The sequence below is a fragment of the Phacochoerus africanus genome, chromosome 2 (genome assembly GCF_016906955.1).
Source record: "Phacochoerus africanus isolate WHEZ1 chromosome 2, ROS_Pafr_v1, whole genome shotgun sequence".
Classification (NCBI taxonomy): domain Eukaryota; kingdom Metazoa; phylum Chordata; class Mammalia; order Artiodactyla; family Suidae; genus Phacochoerus; species Phacochoerus africanus.
The window spans coordinates 253,786,393-253,810,077 of record NC_062545.1 but is presented as its reverse complement, the minus strand read 5'-3'; the positions used below and the strand labels follow the sequence as shown (position 1 = coordinate 253,810,077).

At 39.8% G+C, this 23,685-nt stretch overlaps 1 protein-coding gene across 4 annotated transcripts in view; it reads left to right on the top strand.

The window, feature by feature from the left end:
- Window positions 1–21,052, top strand: part of LPAR1 (lysophosphatidic acid receptor 1) — a 168,399-nt gene extending 147,347 nt beyond the window's left edge. For all 4 annotated transcript variants that reach the window (XM_047768136.1, XM_047768138.1, XM_047768137.1 and 1 more), the window contains exon 4: window positions 18,580–21,052. In XM_047768136.1, the coding sequence (XP_047624092.1) occupies window positions 18,580–18,881 (302 nt within the window). In that variant the 3' untranslated portion in view covers window positions 18,882–21,052. The remainder of the gene's footprint in view (window positions 1–18,579) is intronic.
- The last annotated feature ends 2,633 nt before the right edge of the window (window positions 21,053–23,685 follow it).

Here is a 23,685-nt window from a genome sequence, read left to right as displayed (position 1 = left end):
CTTTATATAATAGTTACAACTGCAAGGAAGTCAACCTGGTTCTTTCTTTGCACAGATGCAATGAAAACATTCAGAAAATATTTTGGCGTTGCGGTGACATACGCTGCAATGACTTGATATTCTGAATGTTGGAATTTTTAGCATACCGAAGAATTAACTGCCTTGGAAAATGGACAAATTAAAAATTGTAGTTTAAGTAACCATAGATTGTTCAGATTGTTAAGGATCTCTTTCATTTTGCAAATAAGGAAACGGAGACCCAGAGAAGTCAGTGTTGGGCAAAAAATGATCTCATTGTTTGTATTTGTGGAAAGGGCACCTTTGGAGACCTTTTTTTTTAGACTTTATGTCTTCATCTCATAAGTGCATACAGTGAACCAGAAGATCCTTGAGTGCCCCTTGCAACTTTGAAAACATTTTTAATCCAGTTCTTATTTTTAAAGTAATGTTCTTTTTATAGTTTCACACTGCCTCTCTGTAGACTATTTCTGTCTGGGGTGGAAACCCTCCCTTCAATACTAGTATTGAAGTTAGATTAAATTCATGTTCCTTTGCACCTATTAATCTCCATAAAAAAGTTTTTGCTTCATACACAGATGAATAAAAGTGCCAAATTATATTAATTCTCAGTCACAGTTCTGTAATTCCAAATCTACTAGACAAAGTCAAAGAGACCTTAAAAAGAATTCCTGAAAGCACAACTAGTACTGGAAAAAATAATTTGGTCCAGAAATTTGGCATGGATTGCCTAGAATTGTAAGCAAAAAGTTGTTTTAGGACACTTTTTCCCCCTAAGGACAAAGCATTGGCTTTCTTCGGACTCTGAGAGGGGCTGATGTCATCAAAATGATTAAGAAGCACCAACCTTTTCAACTCCTCAAATATACATTTATTGATATAATATATATCATATACATATGTATGTATATATGTAAAATCTGAAGGCCAGTGAGAACATGACTTGTCCAAGATTGCAAGTTTTATTAGTAGGATTTCTTGAATCCCCTATTTTCCCTTAAATGTTTTCTTTCTTCAAAAATTATATGATTGAGGACTTTAGGTAACTTTTATGAAACAATCCCCAAATGATGAAAATTCAACAGCAGTGGTATAGAGGTGACAGGGGCAAAGTAGGTATCTGCTTAGTTAGAAAAAAAATACTATATTTTTTTTGTCTTTTTAGGGCTGCACCCACGGCATGTGGAGATTCCCAGGTGAGGGGTCTAATTGGAGCTGTTGCTGCTGGCCTATACCAGAGCCACAGCAATACCAGATCCGAGCCACATCTGCGACTGACACGGCAACACTGGATTCTTAACCCACTGGGCAAGGCCAGGGATTGAACCCGCAAACTCATGGTTCCTAGTCGGATTAGTTTCTGCCGTGCCACAATGGGAACTCTGAAAAAAAATATTTTTAAGCGCTTATTTTAGTCAATACCCAGCCTCAGTGTTCCTCCCTATCTTTCCAGTTGTCTTTTTTCTTCTACTTCATGTCTTCTAATCTTCAGTGAAAGTATTAGGGGGGGGTGTTCTCATTTGGAGGACACAGGTGCCTGTAACTTATGCTAGAGATGACACTAATACAGAGGTTTTTCCCTATGTGATCTATCTGCAGTTGTGATCCATTGAAGCTTTGCCAGTATGCTCAGGGCGTTGGAGGGTAGGAAGGCAGGATGCAGGGAAACAATTTTCTGCTTGGTTCAAAAGTTGCATATTCTTGTTTATGGCTGAGTAGTATTCCATTGTATATGTGAACCACATCTTCTAATCCATTCATCTGTCAATGGACTTTCACGCTGTTTCCATGTCTTGGCTGTTGGGAATAGTGCTGCTATGAACATACAGGTGCATGTATCTTTGAATTTTAGTTTTGTCTGGATATATGCCCAGGAGTGGGATTGCTATCTCATATGATAGTTCTATATTTAGTTTTCTGAGGAACCTCCATACTGTTTTCCATAGTGGTTGTACCAATTTATATTCCCACCAACCATGCAGGAGGGTTCCCTTTTCTCCACACCCTCTCCAGTATTTGTTATTTGTAGACTTATTAATGATGGCCATTCTGACCAGTGTGAGATGGTACCTCACTGTAGTTTTGATTTGCATTTCTCTAATAATTAGTGATGTTGAGCATTTTTTCAAGTGCCTGCTGGCCATTGTATGTCTTCTTTTGAGAAATAATGGTATTTGCAGCAACATGGGTGTAACTAGAGATTCTCATACTAAATAAGTCAGAAGGAGAAAGACAAATACTATAGGATATCACTTATATGTACACTTATATGTGGAATCTAAAATATGGCACAAATGAACCTATCTGCAAAACAGAAACAGACTCACATAGAGAACAGAACTGTGGTTGCCAAGGGCAGGGCAGAGAGAGGGATGGAGTGGGAAGAACTGGGAGTTTGGGGTTCGTAGATACAAACTATTTCATTAGAATAGATAAGCAATGAGGTCCTACTGTGTACCACAGGGAACTATATCCAGTCTCTTGTGAAAGAGCATGTTGGAAGATAATATGAGAAAAAGAATATATATATATATGTACAACTGGGTCACTGCTGTACAGCAGTAATTGACACAACATTGTAAATCAGCTATACTTTAATAAGAAAAATTTTCTAAAAAGTTGCACATTCATATGCAAGTTACTGACTCCTACACCTAATTTTTAGGCCATCTTTAAATGTATTGTGTATGTGATAAATGTTTGTGTGGTGCTTGACTCTGGAAATCTTCAAGCTAGCAACCTGACTTTTTTTTATTATACTATTATAACAATCATAGTTCCATCTTACTGGAGCTTTCTAATTTTGTTATACTATTCCATCTAATAGGACAGAATGGTACTTTTTTTTGCTGATCCTTTGCTATATTTTCCTTAACCTACTTCATTGTAGGGTTACCTTCCACATTGTACCATGGGACACAATGAGGAATTTAAAAAAAATCAAATATTTAAGTGCAAAGTGCAAAATGAGCTGTCAGTAATCAGTCTTAAGCAACTACATTTCACACTTTGATAAGCCTTGTGTATGTACCATGTATGGGTTGCCCCTGATAAGTTCAATTGTACATTAAAAAAGATATCTTGTAGAAGTGCATTTAAAAGGGATAATTGCACTTTAAGACTTTAGATAGTTAAAAATATAGTAAAAAAAAAAAAAAAGCCACAAAAGACTGGAAGAAATAGCAGGTGTCTGAAAAATAAAGGTTTATTAAAAGGAAACCATCAGTAGTAATTTTTGAAAAATGACAGCCCTAGAAACTATCAGCAGGGTTTAAAATCTTAAGAAGCAACAGGACTAATTACAAATTAGACTAGAAGCTCCTCCTTAGCATCATAGCCTTTGATGAAATCGAGAAAATCCATTTCTTTCTCCAGTGTAGCCTGGAAGCAGATATTGTGCAGCTTGGAGCACAGGGTAGGAAAATTTGAACTGCCACAGCATGTATCTTCCCGAACAAAATTTTCTCTCTGTAAGTCTGGTCTGATTTTTTTTTTTTTTTTTTTGTCTTTTTAGGGCTGCACCCGCGGCATATGGAAGTGCCTAGGCTAGGAATTGAATCGCAGCTGTAGCTGCTGGCCTACGCCATAGCCACAGCAATGCCAGATCCAAGCCGCATCTGCAACCTACACCACAGCTTACCACAACGCCAGATCCTTAATCCACTGAGCGAAGCCAGGGATTGAACCTGCATCCTCAAGGATGCTAGTCAGATTCATTTCCCCTGAGCCATGATGGGAACTACAAGCCTGGTTTGATTAAGATCCTTGATTAAGAAATATATATATGACAGACTGAGTCTGATTTGGTTAAAATGACAGTGTTCCATCCCTGGAAGGACACAGATTATAGCGTCAAGCCATGTCCCACCCTTTGGAGGATAAATTGAACATGCACTGCAGCTGTCGTCATGGAACAGGTGCAGAGTGTTGCATAGAATTGTACCTTCACCAGAGAACACAAAAGAGGCAACTGATTGAAAATAGGTATGAAATTAAGCCCCTGCAGATCTTTTTTCAGATTGTTTGAATATGTTTGCACATCATTTTATTTATTTTGAGGAGTTTTCCAACCCTCAGTTTGGGATATAATAATAAATTATTGAATTGAATGGGGGGAGAGAGAGAGAGAAGAGAGAGAGAAAAAAAAAAAAAAGAAATGTATATGAAGTGGGTGGGTAAATGGAGCAAGAAAAACAAGAGAAATGTCCGGGGTAGCTAAAACATCCCTTCCCTGTTCTTACAAAAGCAAACACGCAGCTCCTCTCGACTTCATTTGTTCTTAGGAAAATTATTTTTTGTTTTATCTGTTTTCTTTTCCCCTTTAGCCAAAACTAGACTGTGATGGTATTCTCTCAGCCCTGGCCCTTTCCCAACAGCCCAAGTGTTTCAGGAGGGCAGGATCCCATCCTACAGAGCTGGCTGGAGCATCTGGAATGGCCGGCCGACCACCCACCTTCAGTGCTTACAGGGCCTGACCTGTCCCCCCACCCCCCAAGCTGTAACTTTGTGAACAGAAATCTGAGGCCTGTGTCCACTCCCTGAAGAAGTTCCTTCCCCGCCTTATCTGTTTTCCTCGAATGTCTCAGCTGAGTCAGGCCTGTCATTAAAAACAAGTCAGCGTCACCCAGTTTCCCAGCCCAGAGGGTGACCTGGCCTCCACCTTGGGCCCCCAGTGCTGCATGGCAGGTCCCAGTGTCTGTCCCAGAGAATTTTGGAGCAAGCTGCTTGGAGACCCCACTGGCTGTGCCAGCTCTGAGCAGGCTCAGCGTGTCTCCATTCCCAGGCTCTCCAAAGCCAGGAGGGTTTCATCCTTTTCCAGAATGCCAGAGCAGCAGAAGGGGCTAAAGTAGCCCCTTACTCTTTAGAAATTGGTCCCCTCTGCCTGCAGCATTGGAAAATCACGGCTCACGTAGACTGTGTATTAATTCATCTCTTACTGCAAATCCTTTTTCATATGAGGTAGGATCTGAACGTAAGAAATGAAAATAAACCACTCATTTTGTTTTCAACTGAAAGCAGAAAGGAGGCTGACCCTTGGAACTTAAGGGTTTGATGAGAGCTGGTCAAGAAACACTGGTGGTGGCTCAGAAGGTTCTCAAACTGAGGGAAGACAAGCCCGATGGTCCCTCTGTACCCAGACAGATAGCGTAAGCGAAACACAGCTCCTCAATTTGCTGTCTGTAGGTTGGGAGAACCAAAAGCTGTTTGCCCCAATTATCCTATCCATATTTCTTATAGATTTATCCCTTGGGTTTTCCCTGAAGGAGAAGGAAAGGGGAAAAAAATGCAGATGGCCCCTGCTTTATATTCTGTCTGCAGTGTCTCATTCTGCCCTGAAAGTATGTAGCACCCCCACTTGACAGCGGGGAAACTGAGGCTCAGAAACATTGACTAATTTGTCACACCGCTAGTAAGGCAAAGAAGCAGTATTATGTCAAAGACAGCAGGTGTATGTCTTTTCTCCTATAAAATATGAATGCCGTCCTTTAAAACCCTCCACTCATGCAGCCCGGGAGATTAGTAGAAATTTTATCTCCAAGAAGCTTCAATCCATCTTCTTCCTCATCCTGTGTGCCTGTGTGCCAGACTGAATAAGTATAATTGTCTATAACGCAATCATACTCCTTCTCTGCACTCACTGGGGACATTATTATATAGATCAAATCAATCCAAAATGAGAAAAAACAAGATCATATTTAAAGAGAAAAACAATCACAAAATAGTAAGGTAAGAGGTTTGGGTGTGATGTGGGCAGTTTCTTGTTTTAGGATATATGGATTTGTGTAATAATTGCTTAGGTTCTTTTTAACACTATCTGCTAGAGCCATGCTTCAGTGTTGGGCTGTTTCTCTTATTACATTATTTTCCTGTACCAGGTTAGTTAAAGAGGTAAGTAAAAGATCACTATCTCAAGTCTATGATGCATAGTAATATTGAACACAACAGTTTTCTTAACCCTTCTATACATATGTGTGTGTGTATATGTATGAATGTATATGCATGTATTTTGCATATATTTTACATTTTGTACATATATACATATGTATGTATATGTATACATGTATGTGTACACATATGTATGTGTATATATATGTTGGGGGTTTTTTGTGTTTTTTTTTTTTTTTTCGTCCCACCTGCAGCATGCAGAAGTTCCCAGGCCAAGGATCAAACCTGTGCCACAGTAGCGACTCGAGCCAAAGCAGTGACAACACCAAATCCTTAAGCTGCTGACCCAACAGGGAATTCATAAAATATAAAATTTTTGTAACTTTCTGAAACAGATGCATTACATTTTTGAAACAATTGAAACAATGTGCAGAAGCTTGACATTCAATTCCCGGGTCATTCTCTTTCTTAATCTCAATCACTCACACTCTCTCTAACCCCCTCTCCGTCCCTCCCTCCCTCACCCTTCTTTCTCCCCTCCTCCCTTTATTGAGGTATAACTGATATATAACAGACCACATGTATTTAAAGTGTACAGTTTACATGTAATTGATAATCATTTTCTGGTATAGCAATCTGAAGTCTGTACATATATGAATATATGTGTGGAATACACACACACACACTCACACAGAGTATAGACCTATTCTTAGCTTTCTCTTAACCAACTTGATTGTTAATGAAAGCTTTGTAAAACATCATAATTCATGCCCTTAGCCACTTTTATTTCTTTCACAGCAAAATTACCTAAAACCTCCAGTTTTTCTCCTTTTCACTCTCAAGTTGCCTGCTTCAGTCAGCCTTCCATTCTCAAGACCCACTGAACGGTCCCCCGTGACCTCCTGGTTGCTAAATCCTTTCTTTCAGTTGTTTTCAGGTTTCCTGACTTCTCTCTCCCCATCACCCAGTTGGTTAGCAGATGATATCAGCTTTATGATCCACCTCTATCTGTGATCACCACTTCCTCATGTTCAGAGTTCCCTTAGCTTTTCGTCTGGGTTACCCTCTGAGCCTCTAGCTGCCCTTCTCCTTCCTCACTTACTCTCCCATAGTCTCCAAATACTATCCCTTCTAAAAGACAGTTTACTAAAAGATAGTTTACACTTATTTTTTAAGTGGTCTTTCACTCTCTTTGAACCTAAGCTCAATGAGGGGAGAGAGTTTTTTTTGTTCAATTCACTGTGGTATCCTCAACACCTAGAACAGTAGCTGACATACAGTATACATTCATATATCAGATGAATTTTTTTTAAAAAAGGAAGGTTAGTAGACCCTAGTCTTAAGGCCAAATCATTCAGCTCTTGATAGGTACCAAGAATCAATTGTTTTTGCTCCTAAAGCCACCTGTGCGGTTATTATACCAAGAATGTAGCTAGATAAATATCACATTATCCAGTAAAAAATGAGTGCAACAAGAAAATGTCTCTGGCAAAACAAGGGGAAGGCTTTGTTCTTCAGCATTCAGTAAAGGCAAGTTGCAAAGAGAAATCACTTCTGCATTTGCTAGGGAGAACAACTGTCCCTGTGGGGAAAACCATGAAAAATCTGCAGGGTTTTTGTACTCAAGTTGCTTTGCAAGAATTTGAAGTTCGGACTCCACTTGGAAGAGCCAGTTTGGAATAGTTACTGTGTGATGCTTAGCAGTGTGGCTTGGCTTGGAAGGTGACGTAGAACTCGGGTTTACAGACCCATGTTCAAGTACAAAGCCTTGGCTCTGTGTTAAAGGATCGGCAAGTGAATACAAATTGGTGTTTTAAATTCAAAGAAAATATTGGAGGTATCATTTTTGTAGTTTTGTGTTCTAAATATTTTAAAAATTAATTGACTGTTAGCCTCAACTGAAGCGTATTATGGGATGTCTGTGTTTGTGTGTTCACACGCTATTTTTGTCCATATCGTTAAAGCATAATTGATACCATATTATACGTATTTTTAATATCTTGTTCCTTAACAGTGGATCTTGGAGATTATTTGGTAAGTATAGAATATCTTAAGAACTTTAGAGAGTTGCATAGAATTCCACTTTATGAATCCAACTTTACTTCTCTACTTGTGGTTACCTAGATTATTTCCTATTGTTAAAAATCATGCTGCAAAGAATTCCCTGCACATCCGTAATTATATTGTGTGTAAATATATCTATAGGGTAAATTCTGAGAAGAGAAAGTGTTACAGTTTATTTTGATGGCTTTAAAACAGATTGCCTTTGGTTCAGGATTTATATGTTAGAATTTGCTTTGTAATATTTTATCTCAGTTTTGAGCAAGTGCTATTTGACTCTGCAGTTAAACTAGCGAGGTAGAAAAATGTGTTAATGATTTGCATTTGGAACTTGTTAGCCGAAATACCCACTTCCCGATTGAATAATCATTTTTATAACTTTAAAAGAACATTTTAATGAAAGTTTTTGATAACGAGATCTTAGGCCCACAGCTCTCATATTATTGCAGAACAGACTGTACCTCCCTCCTACTCTGCCAAGAATCTGTACTTTATAAACATCAATCCAAGACATTTAGCAACTGTAACAGGCATAGCCAATCTCAGAGCAAGTCAGCATATTTACAATTTCTGTCATTCTTTGTTTCATGTCTTTCAGCCATCAAAAAAATAGATATACACACATATAATCTTTTAATATTTTTAGGTTGCAAAAATGTTTCTAAATTTGCTTTTGTATTAAATTTTGGTTTTCTCCCCTCATTTTGTTGTTAAAATAATTAATAATACATGAAATGTCCAGGAGTTTGTGCTGTAGCAGGTTAAGGATCTGGCATTGTCACTACAATGTCTTGGGTCACTGCTGTGGCACAGGTTCAATCCCTGGCCCAGGAACTTCTATATGCTATGGGTGCAGCCAAAAAGAAAAAAAAAAAATTCCATTATGTTTCTTTGTCCTTGAATTTTGTCTTCAGAATGACACATATCTTGTTGATTCACGCCAGTAGTTCATGAACTGCAAAGAGTATAATCCCCAAGATTCTGTCATCAGCTGTATTCTGTGAGCATTTTCAGCCAGATTTTAGTACTTGTGTAGACTCATACCATTTGGGAGAGTCTTAATTCATGGCTGAAAAATTAAATATGTTGCAAAACCAGTTATAAATTCCCTGATTATGTTGAGCTTTTTCTAGGGAAAGATTCTGGGGTGGGGCAGAGTTTCATTTATCCTTTAAAGGGATAAATATTATTCAAATCACCTTGGTAATAGCTAGACCACAGTCATGCAATAGGTTTAGTATCACTTTCTGAGTTAGATGGTGTTGGTCTGTGGTTGACAACCCTGACTTTCTATGAGATTTAGGATTTATTATTTTTAAACTAAGGGAGAGAAATCTGGTTTTTAGAAAATTTTGTAATCACTGTTTAGGAAGCCAAACAGATGTATTCTGAGAATGGTGAATTATCTCCTATGTGAAGAATATGTAAGTGGCGTTATCCTTTCTCGTTGGCTCTCGTGTGAGAGAAAGTAAATCTCATTGTCCTTTGTGAGATACTAAAATGCAGTGACAGTTTTGAATGTGAGGGGATATGTATATATATATTCATAGACATATATGTTGACATATATGTTATGTACATTTATATAATGCAAGTATGTGTATATGTGTATGTGCACATATAAAAATTATATTTGTGTTTTTAAGTTTAAAATTTATCTTTTCCTTGAAAGTGGAAAGGGCTTATAGGAAAATCCTTTGGCACACATCCTTTGGAGTACATTGTCTTTTAGTTATAAGTGGTATTTTTTGATTATATGCTGTGGTGAGCCAGCCTTAAAATCCAGTTACTTTGCTCCAAGACAGAGATGGGTGAAAAATCAGAAAACATGTTTAGGGAGGAAAAAGAGAGGCAGTGACCCATCTTTTAACATGGCTTCACACGCACTGGTTTTGTGGACAGTAAATTAAAGCATTTCCTGTTTTGTCTGCTTATACAGAGATCTGGGGTCATATAACACTCCAGGAGAACATTAGCTACTATTGGAAGTGGAGTGTGCGGGTGTGTGTGTGTGGAAGGACATGTAACTTAGTGCTTCTTGAGTTTTCTAGCTCTCTCTTCATTTCTTAGAAGTTGGAGCCAATGAGAATGGCCAGCTATTTCTGTATCATTTGAGCATTCCTGCAACTTCATTTTCTCTAGCCATAGAAACTTTCAGAGCATCACACCTTTCTCCATGTGATTGTCTAATATAGTATCTTGCCCACTCATGAGATGGCATCACCAGATGCTGGCTTTGGTGGCAGTTCACTGCCCTGTCATCTTAGCGAGTTCCCTATTCAGGAAGGTCTTCTGCACAATGGCCAGACAGTCCTTGACCCTTGGTGCCCCCTCCCCCAACCAGTGTATGTGTATGTATTGAATCATCTTACATGGAAACAAAGGTGGCATAGCTTAGAATAAATTGCAGTGAACATCGTCACAGAATCAAGGGGATATTGCATTGACCAAATTAGGACATATGGCTATATTAAAACCACCAAAAAACATTTCAAACACCAAAAACATATAAAAATAGGAAAAAAATTATTCCTGATGATAAAACATATGATCGCCTGCTCTCCCTTACCCATAACTAATAAACAGATCATCTTTCAGTGTTGATTTCATATGCAATTCAAAAAAGGGGCACGCATTTAGAATGAAGAGAAACACTTAAAAAGTGTGTAAGGTTGTAACTAAAATGTCTCAAGACAGCAGGATTATAAGCAACTTTTAGTTTTCCTATTTATAGTTTTCTGTATTTTCAAAGTTTTCTATAAGAAAGAAATAATAATTCAAGGCATTAGCTTCATACCATCATTCAGACATCTGTCAGTGGAAGGAAAGCAGCTGAGACACCATTCTGGGAAGAAAAATGAGTTTAAGAGAATTATCTTCTCATAAATTATAAATGTTCCTGAGTTAAGAGAACATTATTACAAATCATCAAGATGTAAATATATGAAAACAACTCACCAATTTGAGTCCCTACAGAAAATCAAAGTTGAAAAAAGTCTTATGAATACTTAAACTTAGTAGTAGAGATGGACATTGGTAATGTTTGATGAGTGATTAAAACTATGTATTTTAGAAAATGGTAAGATACCTGCTGGAGGGGATATATTCTTTCTAGCTGCGTCCTGACAGCTGGACCATTGATAAGAGACTACGTCATGGTGAGTTGGATGCCCCTGAGTGGAACTTTGAATTTTGAGAGAGTAACACAAAGGTATAGTGGGTCAGTTAGTGTGATTTTTCCTGGCAGCTATGACAGAATACAGGGTCTGATGGGGAGATAGCATCCTACTAAAATGATTCCTTATATGGAGTTCCTCTTGTGGCTTAGAAGGTTGTGAATCCGACTAGTATCCATGAGGATGTGGGTTTGATCCCTGGCTTCACTCATTGGGTTAAGGATCTGGTGTTGCTGCAAGCTGCCCTGTAGGTCACAGATGCGGCACGGACCCAGCCTACTTCTCCCCAGCTCAGTGTATTCTGTAGATAATCTGATACCCATCAGACTTAGAAACAACAGGCTAGTTTTTTGCTACAGTAACAAATGTGTAGATAATGAGACGTTTGCACATAGGGTCCACCTTGTGCCCCTTTGACTGCCTCCTAGCATCCACTTGAAGGCATTGCACATTGTGGGTGTTAATGTTTCTTTTCCAAACAGAATTGAGCGACTTTCCTGCTAATTAATTTTCCTTATTTTCTATGTGCCTACCAGGCAGTTAGCTGTGATTTGCCAATTCCTTCAGCAGAAGGTATGTTGAGTATCCCCTCTTTACCAGCCATTGTTCTAGATGCCAGAGATACTGACATGAAAGAGATACCATTCCTTCCTTTATGAAGCGTCCCTTCTCATGGAAGGAAGACAGAAAATAAACACAAGAGCCAGTAAATAAGATATTTGGGGGTCTAGATAAGAGATATGAAGATGATAAAATGGGATAATTCATGGGGGAGGGGTGCTACTTTAGTTAGAATAATCAGGTTTGGCTTTTGAGGACATGGTATTTAGTAGTAAGTAAGTAGACATGAAGGTCTACAGAAAGATGCTCAGATGAAGGAATTACACGTGCAAAAGTCCTGAGACAGAAATGAGGTTGGTGTGTGTGGCTAGAACCCAGTGGAAGAAGGGCGAGTGGGAAGAGAGACGGTTGAAGATTCTGGCAGGGTCAGTCACGTAGGGCATTATGGACCCCTATAAGGATGTCAAGTAGGAAGCCTTTATAGGACTTTAAGGGGGAAAGTGCTGTGATGTGAACTCGTCTATGCCTCTGAGAGATCATTCTAGCTGCTCCATACAAGCTGGACTTGAGGGAAGAAGCGTGGAGGAAGAGGACTTGGTCAGGAGCCTGGCACCGATGGTGGCCTTTAAGAAGTAGTTGTAGCATGCAAGCCATTTCAGCACGTGCCTTCCAATGTAGCATTGCGGAACATGGTTTAGAGTCTGTTGTAGAAAATGGAGCATGTGCATATATGATACTCACTGCTTAATGTGTAGGAAAATGTAAAATGTGAGAGGAAGGCAAGGTTAGCATTCTCTTATGTGTAGGAAAGCCAGCATTGTGTTGGTCGGGGCAGTATGATGGGGCTGAATCTTCCGCCCTGGAATAATGCGTATTCTACACTGCTTTGGAGATGTGTGTCCTGTGGGTGCCCTTCTATAAAAGATAAATGCTGCTCTCAGGGGTAAGTGATAGAAACACTAATTTTTTTTTAATTGTCTTTTTTGCCTTTTCGAGGGCCGCTCCTGTGGCGTATGGAGGATCACAGGCTAAGGGTTGAATCAGAGCTGTAGTCGCCAGCCTACGCCACAGCCACAGCAACGCGGGATCCGAGCCGCATCTTCGATAGGTCGTAGCCACACCGGATCCTTAACCCACTGAGCAAGGCCACAGATCAAACCAGCAACCCCATGGTTCCTAGTCTAATTCATTAACCACTGTGCCATGATGGGGGAACTCTAGAAACACTAAAATTTATCACACAGTGAATGAAATCATGAAACTTGAAATGCACAAAACATTTTCTATAGCCATGAAGAAGTAGAAGCGCTGGACACGAAATGAAGTAAAATTGATACGATAGAAATGATTCATTATGGAGCTATCTCAGTTGCATGAATAGCCTCTTCTCAATGTTAGGGAAAACAGAGATTTTAATGAATCTAGTGTATTCATTTAGAAAAGTTCTCATCTCCAAAAGCCATTCACATACATCTCTATTTACAGCGATCCCTTGACCATTGGACCTAGAGATAAGCTTTGTATCTGTGGTCTGTTACCTGTCAGTCTCTTTTAAGATTTATAGTTTAGAATTATTTCCTAATGAGCCCTATGTGTACCTTAAGAGCAGAAATCGCATTGTAACTGTGGCAATGAACCAAAATTGGATTGGATTCTGGGATATCAAGATGAAAGAATAGAAACTTTACTGGCAATAGAAAAAGGTAGTTTGTGGATTTGAACACTTCTTTTTTTTTTTTTTAACAGATTTTTCAGATATTTATTTATTTATCTTTTTAGGCCCACACCCATGACATATGGAGGTTCCCAGGCTAGGCGTCAAATTGGAGCTGTAGCCACTAGCCTACACCACAGCCACAGCAACACAGGATCCAAGCCGTGTCTGCGACTTACACCACTGCTCAGGGCAATGCCAGTTCCTTAACCCACTGAGCGAGACCAGGAATTGAACCTGCGTCCTCACGGATGTCAGTCAGATTCATTTCCGCTGAGCCACGACAGGAACTCCTGAACTCTTATTTTCCCATTTGATTTCTACCACAAGCCTCAGGGCTATTTCTGAGATCTGCGTTTGAGAAACAAGGAGAGGTTAACTGGGACACCGCCTCTGCATAGAATTGATTCACCTTGACTCATCTTAGATCTGTAGGATGTCTAACTTCTTTTTGTCAAAACACAAATTGGCCGGCTAGACTGGAAATACTTTCTGTTTTTTTCATTAAAAACCTTGGACTCCCTCCCTAGAGGTCTTCTCTGTCAGGCATTTGTTTCTCTTTAACTTTGGTTCTTGTATTCTATATGTAAGCAAAGTTCAAGGGGTTAGGAAAAAGTCATTCTAGGAAAAAAGCCTCTAATCGTGAGACCGGATGGTAAGCTTTTTTATTCAGCCTCATGGGGGTGTGTAGATTTCAGGGATGGTTTGGTAATCTGATCTTGGTCTGCAGCTGTGACCTGTCCTTCCAAAACAGCCTCCTTCCTCCCCACCTTTTGTATCTACATTCCAGCACCTCTCCTTCCACCTTCCTGCACAGTGGGGCCCTCCCAGATTGACTTGACAGATGTAGAAGAAAGGAATGAAGCTTGCTTGAGGAAGAGCGGCTTCTGCCCTTTATCCCAACCCACAGATACATTTGAATGTTCTCCTCCCCCATGGGACTTGTAATATTGGCAAACCATGCCGATCATAAGTACTCTTGTTCAGCCCACTGGGAGCTTTCCAGGATTGCCATGAGCCCTTCAGGCTGTCTTTAAGCCCTCTCTATTGGAAGTCCTGCAGGTGCCTCAAGCTAAAGAGCAATAAAACTGAGAGCACCATCTGTGTCATCACCTCTGCTCAAAAAACACCAAGCAGTGCTTGCCCCCGTGTTTCTTCCTTCAGCGAAAGGTAGCGCCGTCCTTCCTTCACCCAAATGGAAAATCTAGGAAATCATTCTAGACTCTTGCATCTTTCTCATCCGTTCCCTGCAGTCCATCTCCTAAATACTTTTCCAGTCCTTTCATACCTCTCTTCTCCTGTTGCCACCACCTCTTATTATTTCTCCTCTGGAATTTGGAAATATCTGATGGTTTTACCTTTATTTTTATCCAGATCATTTTCTTCTCCTTCTCTTATATTAAAGGAGACTCTAACCAAAAAGGCCAGTGAACTTACAGTCTCATAGGAGGAAGGGTAGATGAAAATTATCATTTCTTATATGCTCTGCAGGCTATTGTGGTATGTGGCTGGGGCTGAGAATCAACGCTAGACTGGAGAAATTTCAAATGTCTTAGCCAGGCTACATACAAGGTCCTTGTGAACTTGGGCATCCTACCTTCTGCCACTTCTGCGGGGACTTTACAATAAGTAACCATAAACTACTTGTGCTTCTTCTTTCTTTCATGCTGTTGCATATTATTTCTTGGTTTTATGCTTTGGACCATGGGGATTCATCCATCAGAAATGTTCTGGAAATATGCAAGCTACCTAAGGGACTGTCCCTGCTGAGTCCCACATGCTTTTTTATTTACCACCTTGGTAGGTATTGAATTGGCCCATGAGAAACTCCAAAATGGTTTGGGGCCTTGGTGCTTCTCTGCGTTCCTCTCTTTGCCTTATTCTCCTCTTCACATCTCACTGCGAGTCCTACCTAGAAACCTCTTTGGATGGTATCATCTCAGAGCTTTTGGAAATGCCGGGTCATTATGGCTCTGGAGGGAATCTGTCCCTGGTACTGTGCTCCACACTCTGCCACACTCGATGGCAGTGGGTAGTGTAGTCAGGTTGATGTGCCATGTCTTAAAGGGCTTTTTATGTTTTGTGGCTTAGTTTGAGCCTCCCCACACCCTGTGGAGTAAGCAGAGAGCTGTTACCTCTGCATTTCACGGATGTGGAGAGGAAAAGTTCTTTTTATTCTTGTCAACCTGCCTTAGAGGTGTGCACTCGAGTCTCTACAGGTTATGCGTTGATAATCTGTTTTCGGATTACAGCTTGAGGGTTCCCAGGGCACATCTCAAGTTCTGTGACCTGACTGGATTCTGGTCAGCTCCTCTTTGCTAAAGGAGCGTGGGTGTTGTTTTGATTTTTAGAGGCTTGGTGGTAAATGCATCATCTGAGCAAACTTGATCTCATCATGTTCAGTCACTATTGTTTTAAAGCCTGATCACCTTGGGATTTTCCAGGGCCCCTTTCCGCTTTCTTTCCTTCACTTGCTGCTTGGCAGTTCTGCGAAAGGGAAGGGCAGGGAGAAGGGGAAGCTCCAGGTGATTGGTTTTAGATGTTGATCTTTGAGGCGGGTCCCATGAGTCCCTTAAGCTACTCCATTACGTCTTGCAGATCCAAACACACAGTGTTGGGATGGTGTGGTTGGGCCTAATTATAGTTCTAGAAACAGTTCCTTTTAGTGAGGCAGGGAGAGGACGCAGAGTTCCACAGTGAAGTGTCCCTGTGTGTGAGCTCCTGGTCAGGCCCTGGTGTTCCCACTTCTGTCTCTAATCGTGCTAGGTCCCTTGTATGGTTGCTAAGGCCCACTGGGCCAGTTTCATCAGACCACGGCTTGTATCGCAAAGATTTTGCTCTTTCTGAACTGAAAAACCAGAAGAGGTTACAGACAACAGATGACGGTATTTGAATTCTGTCCCTTTTGAACAAAGTCACGCAGCTTGAGCAAAAGACCCTGAGAAGAAGCATGTTCCCTTCTGCTGCCTGGAAGGAGAGAAAGGTCATTTCATTTGAAGTTAATCTAGTCATCTATTGAGATGCATGTTGCTGGTATCTAATCAAGTTCTGAATTTGAGCTCAGTTAGAGCTTTGATAAAAGAAAGGGGACAGGAAACTTGAAAGAATGCTTGCCCATTCATGAGGGGCCTGAATGTTTTTAGTTTCCAAGTCAATGGAATAATGGCGCCATGCATTTTCCACCCAAGCATTTTCCACCCTGAGAATAATTCCCTTCCTGGCTTCTCAATGAATAATGCATTATTTCTGAAACTGAAGAGGCATTCCTTTGATTTTTCCTTTATGTTTAGCTTTCTGAGTGATTTTCAAGCAGGGAAATTCAAGGACTTGGAATGAATGCTTTATTAACATTTTTACTTGAAGTTCAAATATCTCCTTGGCCATTATCTTCTGACATGTGAAATATTTTTCTCTCTAAAGAAAGTCTAAGGTATTGTATTTATTGCAAAATGAAGCACCTTGGACAGTCTTCAAAGTGAACAGCAGTTTAAAATCAATACACATTTGTGTTTAGAACAAAGAGCTTTATGGGGGTAACTTCACTCCTTTCTTTATTTTCATTTCCCTGCTGAAAAGTTTCAAAAAAGAAAGCTCACATTCAAAACTGGGCTGTTTGGAGACTAAATCCCGTGTGTTTGCATTTTGTGAAACTCTTTCCTTGAGGCTAGGCAGATTTGCAACCCCATTCCAAGCAAGCCTGCATCCACCTAGGTCAGTGCCATTTAAATCAAAAGATTCAAATGCATTTCTGGGGCCATCCCTACTTGCTCTCTGCTCACTGTGTAGCCTGATTACACAAGGGGCTGGGAAATGAGATAGGGGATAGGATGGTGCCCACTGGTTCTCTTTCTCTTAATCAAGAATCCCCAGTTCGCCCTCCGGTAACACAGTGGTAGATTTTAATACTGTTTCACAACCTCCACTTTCCCTGGGAGTAAAATGAGTGACTTCAGAAACTAAAGAAATTAAGAATATAATCTGTATTTCAATTCCTTTACAGTTCTAGAAAAGCCTTAATGATTCTGAAGAGTTGGGGAGGAAGAGATTCTAAATAGGAAAACATCCAAAGCATAAAGTTTTTGGTTTAAAATATTTAATTTTATCCATTAAAGTTTAAGAAGTAGGAATATAACATAGTATTTTTTGGAGCGTGGACTCTGGAGCCAGCCTGGAAGAGCAGAAATTCTGAGGTCTCATCCTCTCTGTCACTTCCAAGGACCATGGCCTTGAGCAGGTTACTTTAATTTCCCAATTCTCAGTTTCTTCCTCTATGTGATGAGATAATAGTTCATATCTCATTATGGCTCTGTTGCAGCTTAAATGATTTTTGTAAAGTATATAGAAAAGCACCCTTTAAACGAGAGTTTGACTAAAAATAAAAGTAAGTATACATCTTATGGTTGGAAATTGCTATTTCCAAACAGGCCCGGGTTACTGAGCAGAGAATAACAATATTGTTATTATTGGTTCTGATAAGATATACTGATTATTTCCTTAGCACTCATTTACTCCTGCAACAAACCAAATGAGGTAAATATAAACGTTTCTGTGTTTCAGAGGAGAAAACTGAGGTGAGAACATTATTTGCCTAATGAGTTCATTCAGTTTATTAAATAGCAAAGCAAGGACTTGAGTCGTCCAGTCAACCTGAATCTAGAAACTGTGCTTTAGCTAATAAACTCAAAGGGCAATTGTCAACAATGCTTTTGCCTGAGAACAGTCTTGGGGGCCACTGGTGTTCTCACTGCGCTGACAGCAGAGGATCTGCCTGAAGGTGGCGCTCATCTCCTTGTCGCGGTAGGAGTAGATGATGGGTGGGGTTCATGGCTTGAAAGGTTTATCCGGGATGTAGGATGTCTCCGTTTCCTGTCTCAGTTTGGCAAATTCTGTTTTGCTCCAAGTAATCATCATCGGTGTCTCAGAAGTACTCGATTTTAGTCGGGTCCGAATTAATGAGATTTTATTAAATTGCTTATTTTATCAGCAAAACAGATGTCTTAAGAAAATGGACATTTTATTTCAAAGGAGGATCTGGTGGCTTTGAATCGCAACGTTTTTTTATTTTGAACTGAAATCATTTCACTTGCTGGTGGCTTGCTTCATCATTCTCTTTTTTTGTTCTTTCTCTTTTAATCTATCCGATCCCCATCCCCATCCTTGCAGGCGCCTTTATCATCTGCTGGACTCCTGGACTGGTCCTGTTACTTCTCGATGTGTGCTGTCCACAGTGTGACGTTCTGGCGTATGAGAAATTTTTCCTCCTGCTGGCCGAGTTCAACTCTGCCATGAACCCCATCATCTACTCCTACCGCGACAAGGAGATGAGCGCCACCTTCAGGCAGATCCTCTGCTGCCAGCGCAGTGAGAACACCAGTGGCCCCACCGAAGGCTCAGACCGCTCAGCTTCCTCCCTCAACCACACCATCTTGGCTGGAGTTCACAGCAATGACCACTCGGTGGTTTAGAAAGGAAACTAAGATGAGACGCAGCCATCATCTATTGAGCGATGAGCAGCCTCCGCTAACCCAAGGCCAGGGCAAGGTGGGGGATATGAGAGAGAGAGAGCAAGAGAGGAAAAATACACTCATGTACTTAATAAACACTAACCCATGGCAGTATTTCTTCGTAGACCCAACAAGACTTGATACATATTGAAAATTAGCTTCTGTGACAACCTTCATCCTGATCCCCATTCCTTTTGAAAGTAGAAAGTGGCGATTTCACGATGGAATTCATAAACAGACTCTGGAGTGTCCATTTACACTACACTAACTAGTCTTCAAAAGATTTTGTGTGGTTTGGTGCAAGTCGGAATAAATTCTGGCTAATGGAATCCACAACGTCATTTACATACAGGCTTCCCTTTTTTTTTTTTTTTTTAAAGGATACATGTCATTTAATAAACCTGTTTATGCTTATCAGCATGCTTGTGATGGATAAGACTATAGACTGTTTTTAAACTATCATAACTCCATTTTGTTCCTTATGTAGGAAAACTGTAAATTAGAATTACTTTTTTAGAAAGCATGCATGTAATGTATGTATGCAGTATGCCTTACTTCAAAAGATAAAAGGGTATTAATTTTAAGTCTTCTAGGAAATAGAAGAACCTAGATGTCAAAGCCAGTATTTGTTTGGGTTATGAAACAAACAATGATCTAATCACAATATTACCTTTTTTGGTTCAAGTGTTGGAACATGTATAAAACAAACAGGAATGTAAGTTTATTATCAGAAGAATATGTACTCTATAAAAGTTATAGAAGATGAGAGCACAGTGGTATCGTTCCCACATATTTATAATACCCAAGTACATTCTAATTATCAGTTCGTCAGAAGAATTTTTTAATAACCTGTGTTTTTCTATAGTATTATACATAGTCGTTGTAGAAAACTTGAAAAAATGCAGAAATGTATAAAACAAAAAAATACTGATGATATCACACCCCAGAAGTAACCACCATGAACAGCTTTTTCCCCCTGTATATGCCTATATGTATATTATATACCCTTTTATATAATTGGGATCATACAATTTTATAACTAGTTTGCTTTTTCCACTGAAGAATTGCTGCATTTTCCTATGGCATTAAAAATGTTACAAAAACATAATTTTAATGACTATATAATATTCCATTTAATGGACACCACTCAGTTTAACCATTCCCGTACTGTTGACTACTTAGGCTATGTCTCATTTTCACTATTATAAATAATGTTGTGAAAAATTTTATGTACATACAACTTTGTCCATATAGTTGATTATTAGGACGCATTCCCCTGAAGGATTTTTTTTTTTAATGTGAACTATCTTTGTATGCGCTTACTTTTTATAAAAGGGGATTTCCTGCTTCTGCCCTGCGTGGGTGGTAATTGTGAGGAAAGCCAATTACCTTTTTGTACAAAGGAAATGCAGTGGTTGCTCTAATTGAGAGTGACTTTTTTTTGTATCACAAGATGGATGAGAAACAGTCAGCTGTCACAAATTGTCAGGATACCCCAACCAATAGGTCTAGCAATTCCAGATTCCACTTGAGAGACGGATTATCCAGCTCTCGATAGCCACAACTGTAATGCAGAATTGAAGAAAATGCAAAGAAATCAAATCCACCGAGTGAATAAAGGATCATCTTCCTATTAAGTATCTTGGGACCCTTCGGTAGCCAGTGGGTTGAGTGCGTCAGTACGTGACTGGATACTGTGTATTCTCTAGGGTCACTCTCAGAGATGCCACCATATTAGATGATACCTGTTTCATGGTCCAGGAAACTGCACCAATTTTTCTAAGAAGTAACCGATAAAGTCCCGGTCACGAAGCAGGTGTGGGCAAGTCAGAAGTAGGTTTAAGAGAGAGATGTCCAGAAGAAGAACGGTTATTTCGGAAGGAGGAAGGCAGCGTATGGTCACCATTTGAGCGGAGGGCAGACTCAACAAGTGCCCCAAGTGGAAAGAGTCTGGGGAACCAGTTGGCAGAAAAGCGTTTGCACAGACTTTATACAAAATAGAGAGCATTTTATAGTGGAAATGAAAGAAAGGAAGTTGGGTCTTTACTCATGTGCGTTTATTCTGAAGGAGATATGGACTATTTGAAAATTAAAAACATACTAATTGGACCTTAATAAATCATTCTCAATCAGTGCTTGATAATGTGTGGTTCTGGTCCATGCTGTTTCTCTTGTTGAAGAGTCTTCCTTCTGGCTGGCACTGCCTGGTGCCTGCCACCTGTGACCTCTCTTCTGTCCCTGCAAAAAAGGGCTTCTGCACTCAGAGGTGAAGCTGCCATATGCTTCCCCATCTCAGAACTGCCTTTTTTTTTTTTAGCCTGAGTCATAATTCTTTGCAGTGTCCAAGAAGTTGTGGTTTACGTTGCATGAAAGGAAGAGATAACATCTTAGGACAGTACTTTACCTCAGCAGTATAACTATTCAGAGTCAGTTTCTTTTGGCAAAACTGATGCTATAAAAACTTGAAGACAACTTTATGAAAAACCCTCACTAGGAGTTTTAAAGGTTACAGTGGTCTTTATGATTTTAGATTTATAACTCACCAGGTAAAGATGATAGGTGTCTTCCAGGTATATGCTAGTTATATTCTTTTTAATATATTGCTAAAAGGTTGGGGGAAAAGAACAGTTTATTCGAGTGAATGTCTCAGTGAGTATTTGGAATAGAATTCTGAACCTTTAAATTTAGGTGGTTGTAAGATTGTTAGAATGCTGAATATCTCAGAATTCTTCGCAAATGAACTATCCTTCACATAGTACCTTTTTAAAAAAATGAAACCATAATTTCCAAGACTCACAACCTAAGCTAACATTATACAATTGTCAGTTTTCCCATCCTTTTTTTCCAGTTAGCTCTTGCTTTAGATTCCACTGTTCATCACCTTTCTAATTTATTCCATTAGTCTCTCATCATCTGAAATGGAATTTTGTGATATTGTTTCCAGTCCTTCTTAAGCCCAGAGAGTGACTTGTGCTGGATAGAAGCCATAGAAACACATCTTTGTCAGATCCCTTCATGATGCCAAACCAAGCCTAACATTTCCATGTGAAGACCTTTTGAAACAAATGGCTTATTTTTTTTAACACCAAGGGAGATTCACCTGATCCCATACCCTCAGAAGGCTTGGGGTTGGTTTGTGTGTTGGGATGGGCTTGAATTTAGGCACCATCTGACAGAAGATACGTGTGTAACTAGGAACCAGATTGGGTCATCAGTCTTGCGATGCAGGAACTATTTATTCTGTAACATTCATCTGTACTCTGTATAGTCTGCATATACATTCTCTAATCATGTTCACAGTCGCAGATTACTTACAGCTAATCTGTTTAATGATACGGCATTTACAAATCTAAGGCAGAGGTTGGCAAACCAAGACCAATCGGCCAGTGTTTTTGTATGACCTAAGAGCTAAGGGTGGGCTTTACATTTTTAAGTGATGGGGGCGGGGAGGACTATTTTGTGAAACATAAAATTATACGGAAGTCAAATTTCAGTGGCCGTAAATAAAGTGTTAATCGTACACAGGCACACTCACCAGGATATGTATGGTTTATGGCTATTATTGTACTGCAACAGCAGAATGGAATCGCTGCAAGAGAGACTGTGCCTCGAAAGTCTGAAATATTTACCATTTGATCCTTTACAGAGAAAGTGTGCCCATCCCTGACTTAGAGAATTGTATTTTCATTCACTCTCCTCATTTGACTCTGTGTTTATTGGAAAAGAAAGGAGAAATTGGACACACCATGATCTCTTGCGCTCTAGACTGCTGGGAAAATTGTCAATTGCTTTTTTTTAAAATAATAAATAATTTTTATTTTGAAACGATCTCAAGCTGAGAGAAAAATTTGCCAAATTTATAGAACATTCTTCTTGAACCGTTGTTTTGTTTTGTTTTGTTTCAGTTTGTTTGTTTTAGTGGCCACACCTGGGACGTGGAAGTTCCTGGGCCAGGGCTCGAATGGGAGCTGCCACTGCAGTCTACGCCGCAGGATCCATAACCCGTGAGCAAGGCCAGGGATTGCACCTGCATCCTCACAGAGACATGGAGTCTTTAACCCACTGAGCCACAACAGGAGCTCCCCCTGAACCATTTGTAAGTTGCCAACACAATGCCCCATCATTCTTGAATATTGTGTAATTCCTACAGACAGGGATATTCTCTCTTAAAACCTCAGTACAACCATCAACGTCAGGAAGCTACCACTGATAGATGAACTCCCCTTTAATTTACAGACCCCATTCCAGTTTAACTTGTCTTTCCAATCATGATCCTTATAAAAGAATCCAGTCAGGGGTCAGCAGGTGCATTGAGTGGTTGTCTCTCTTGAGTCATCGTCATTCTGGAACAGTCCCTCTGTCTTTTTTTGACCTATATGACCTTGTCATCGAAACATCACAGGTTACACTCATTTTCTAGTATGGATTTGTCTGATGATTTCTTCATAATTTGATTTGTATTATTTATCTTTGACACAACAACACAGAAGTGCTGCTGTGGTTCTCAGCCTCCTGAGAGCCCATGGTATTCACTTGTTCCATGACTAGTGCTGTTAACTTTGATTACTTAGGATGATGTCTGCCAGATTTCTCCATGGAAGAAGAACTAATATTTTCCCTGTGTAGTACACATTTTGTAAGAAATATTATGTTCCTTGCATTTTTTCTTTTTTTGTCTTTTTGTCTTTTCTAGGGCCGTTCCCGCCACATATGGAGGTTCCCAGGCTATGGGTCTTATCAGAGCTGTAGCCTCCGGCCTACACCA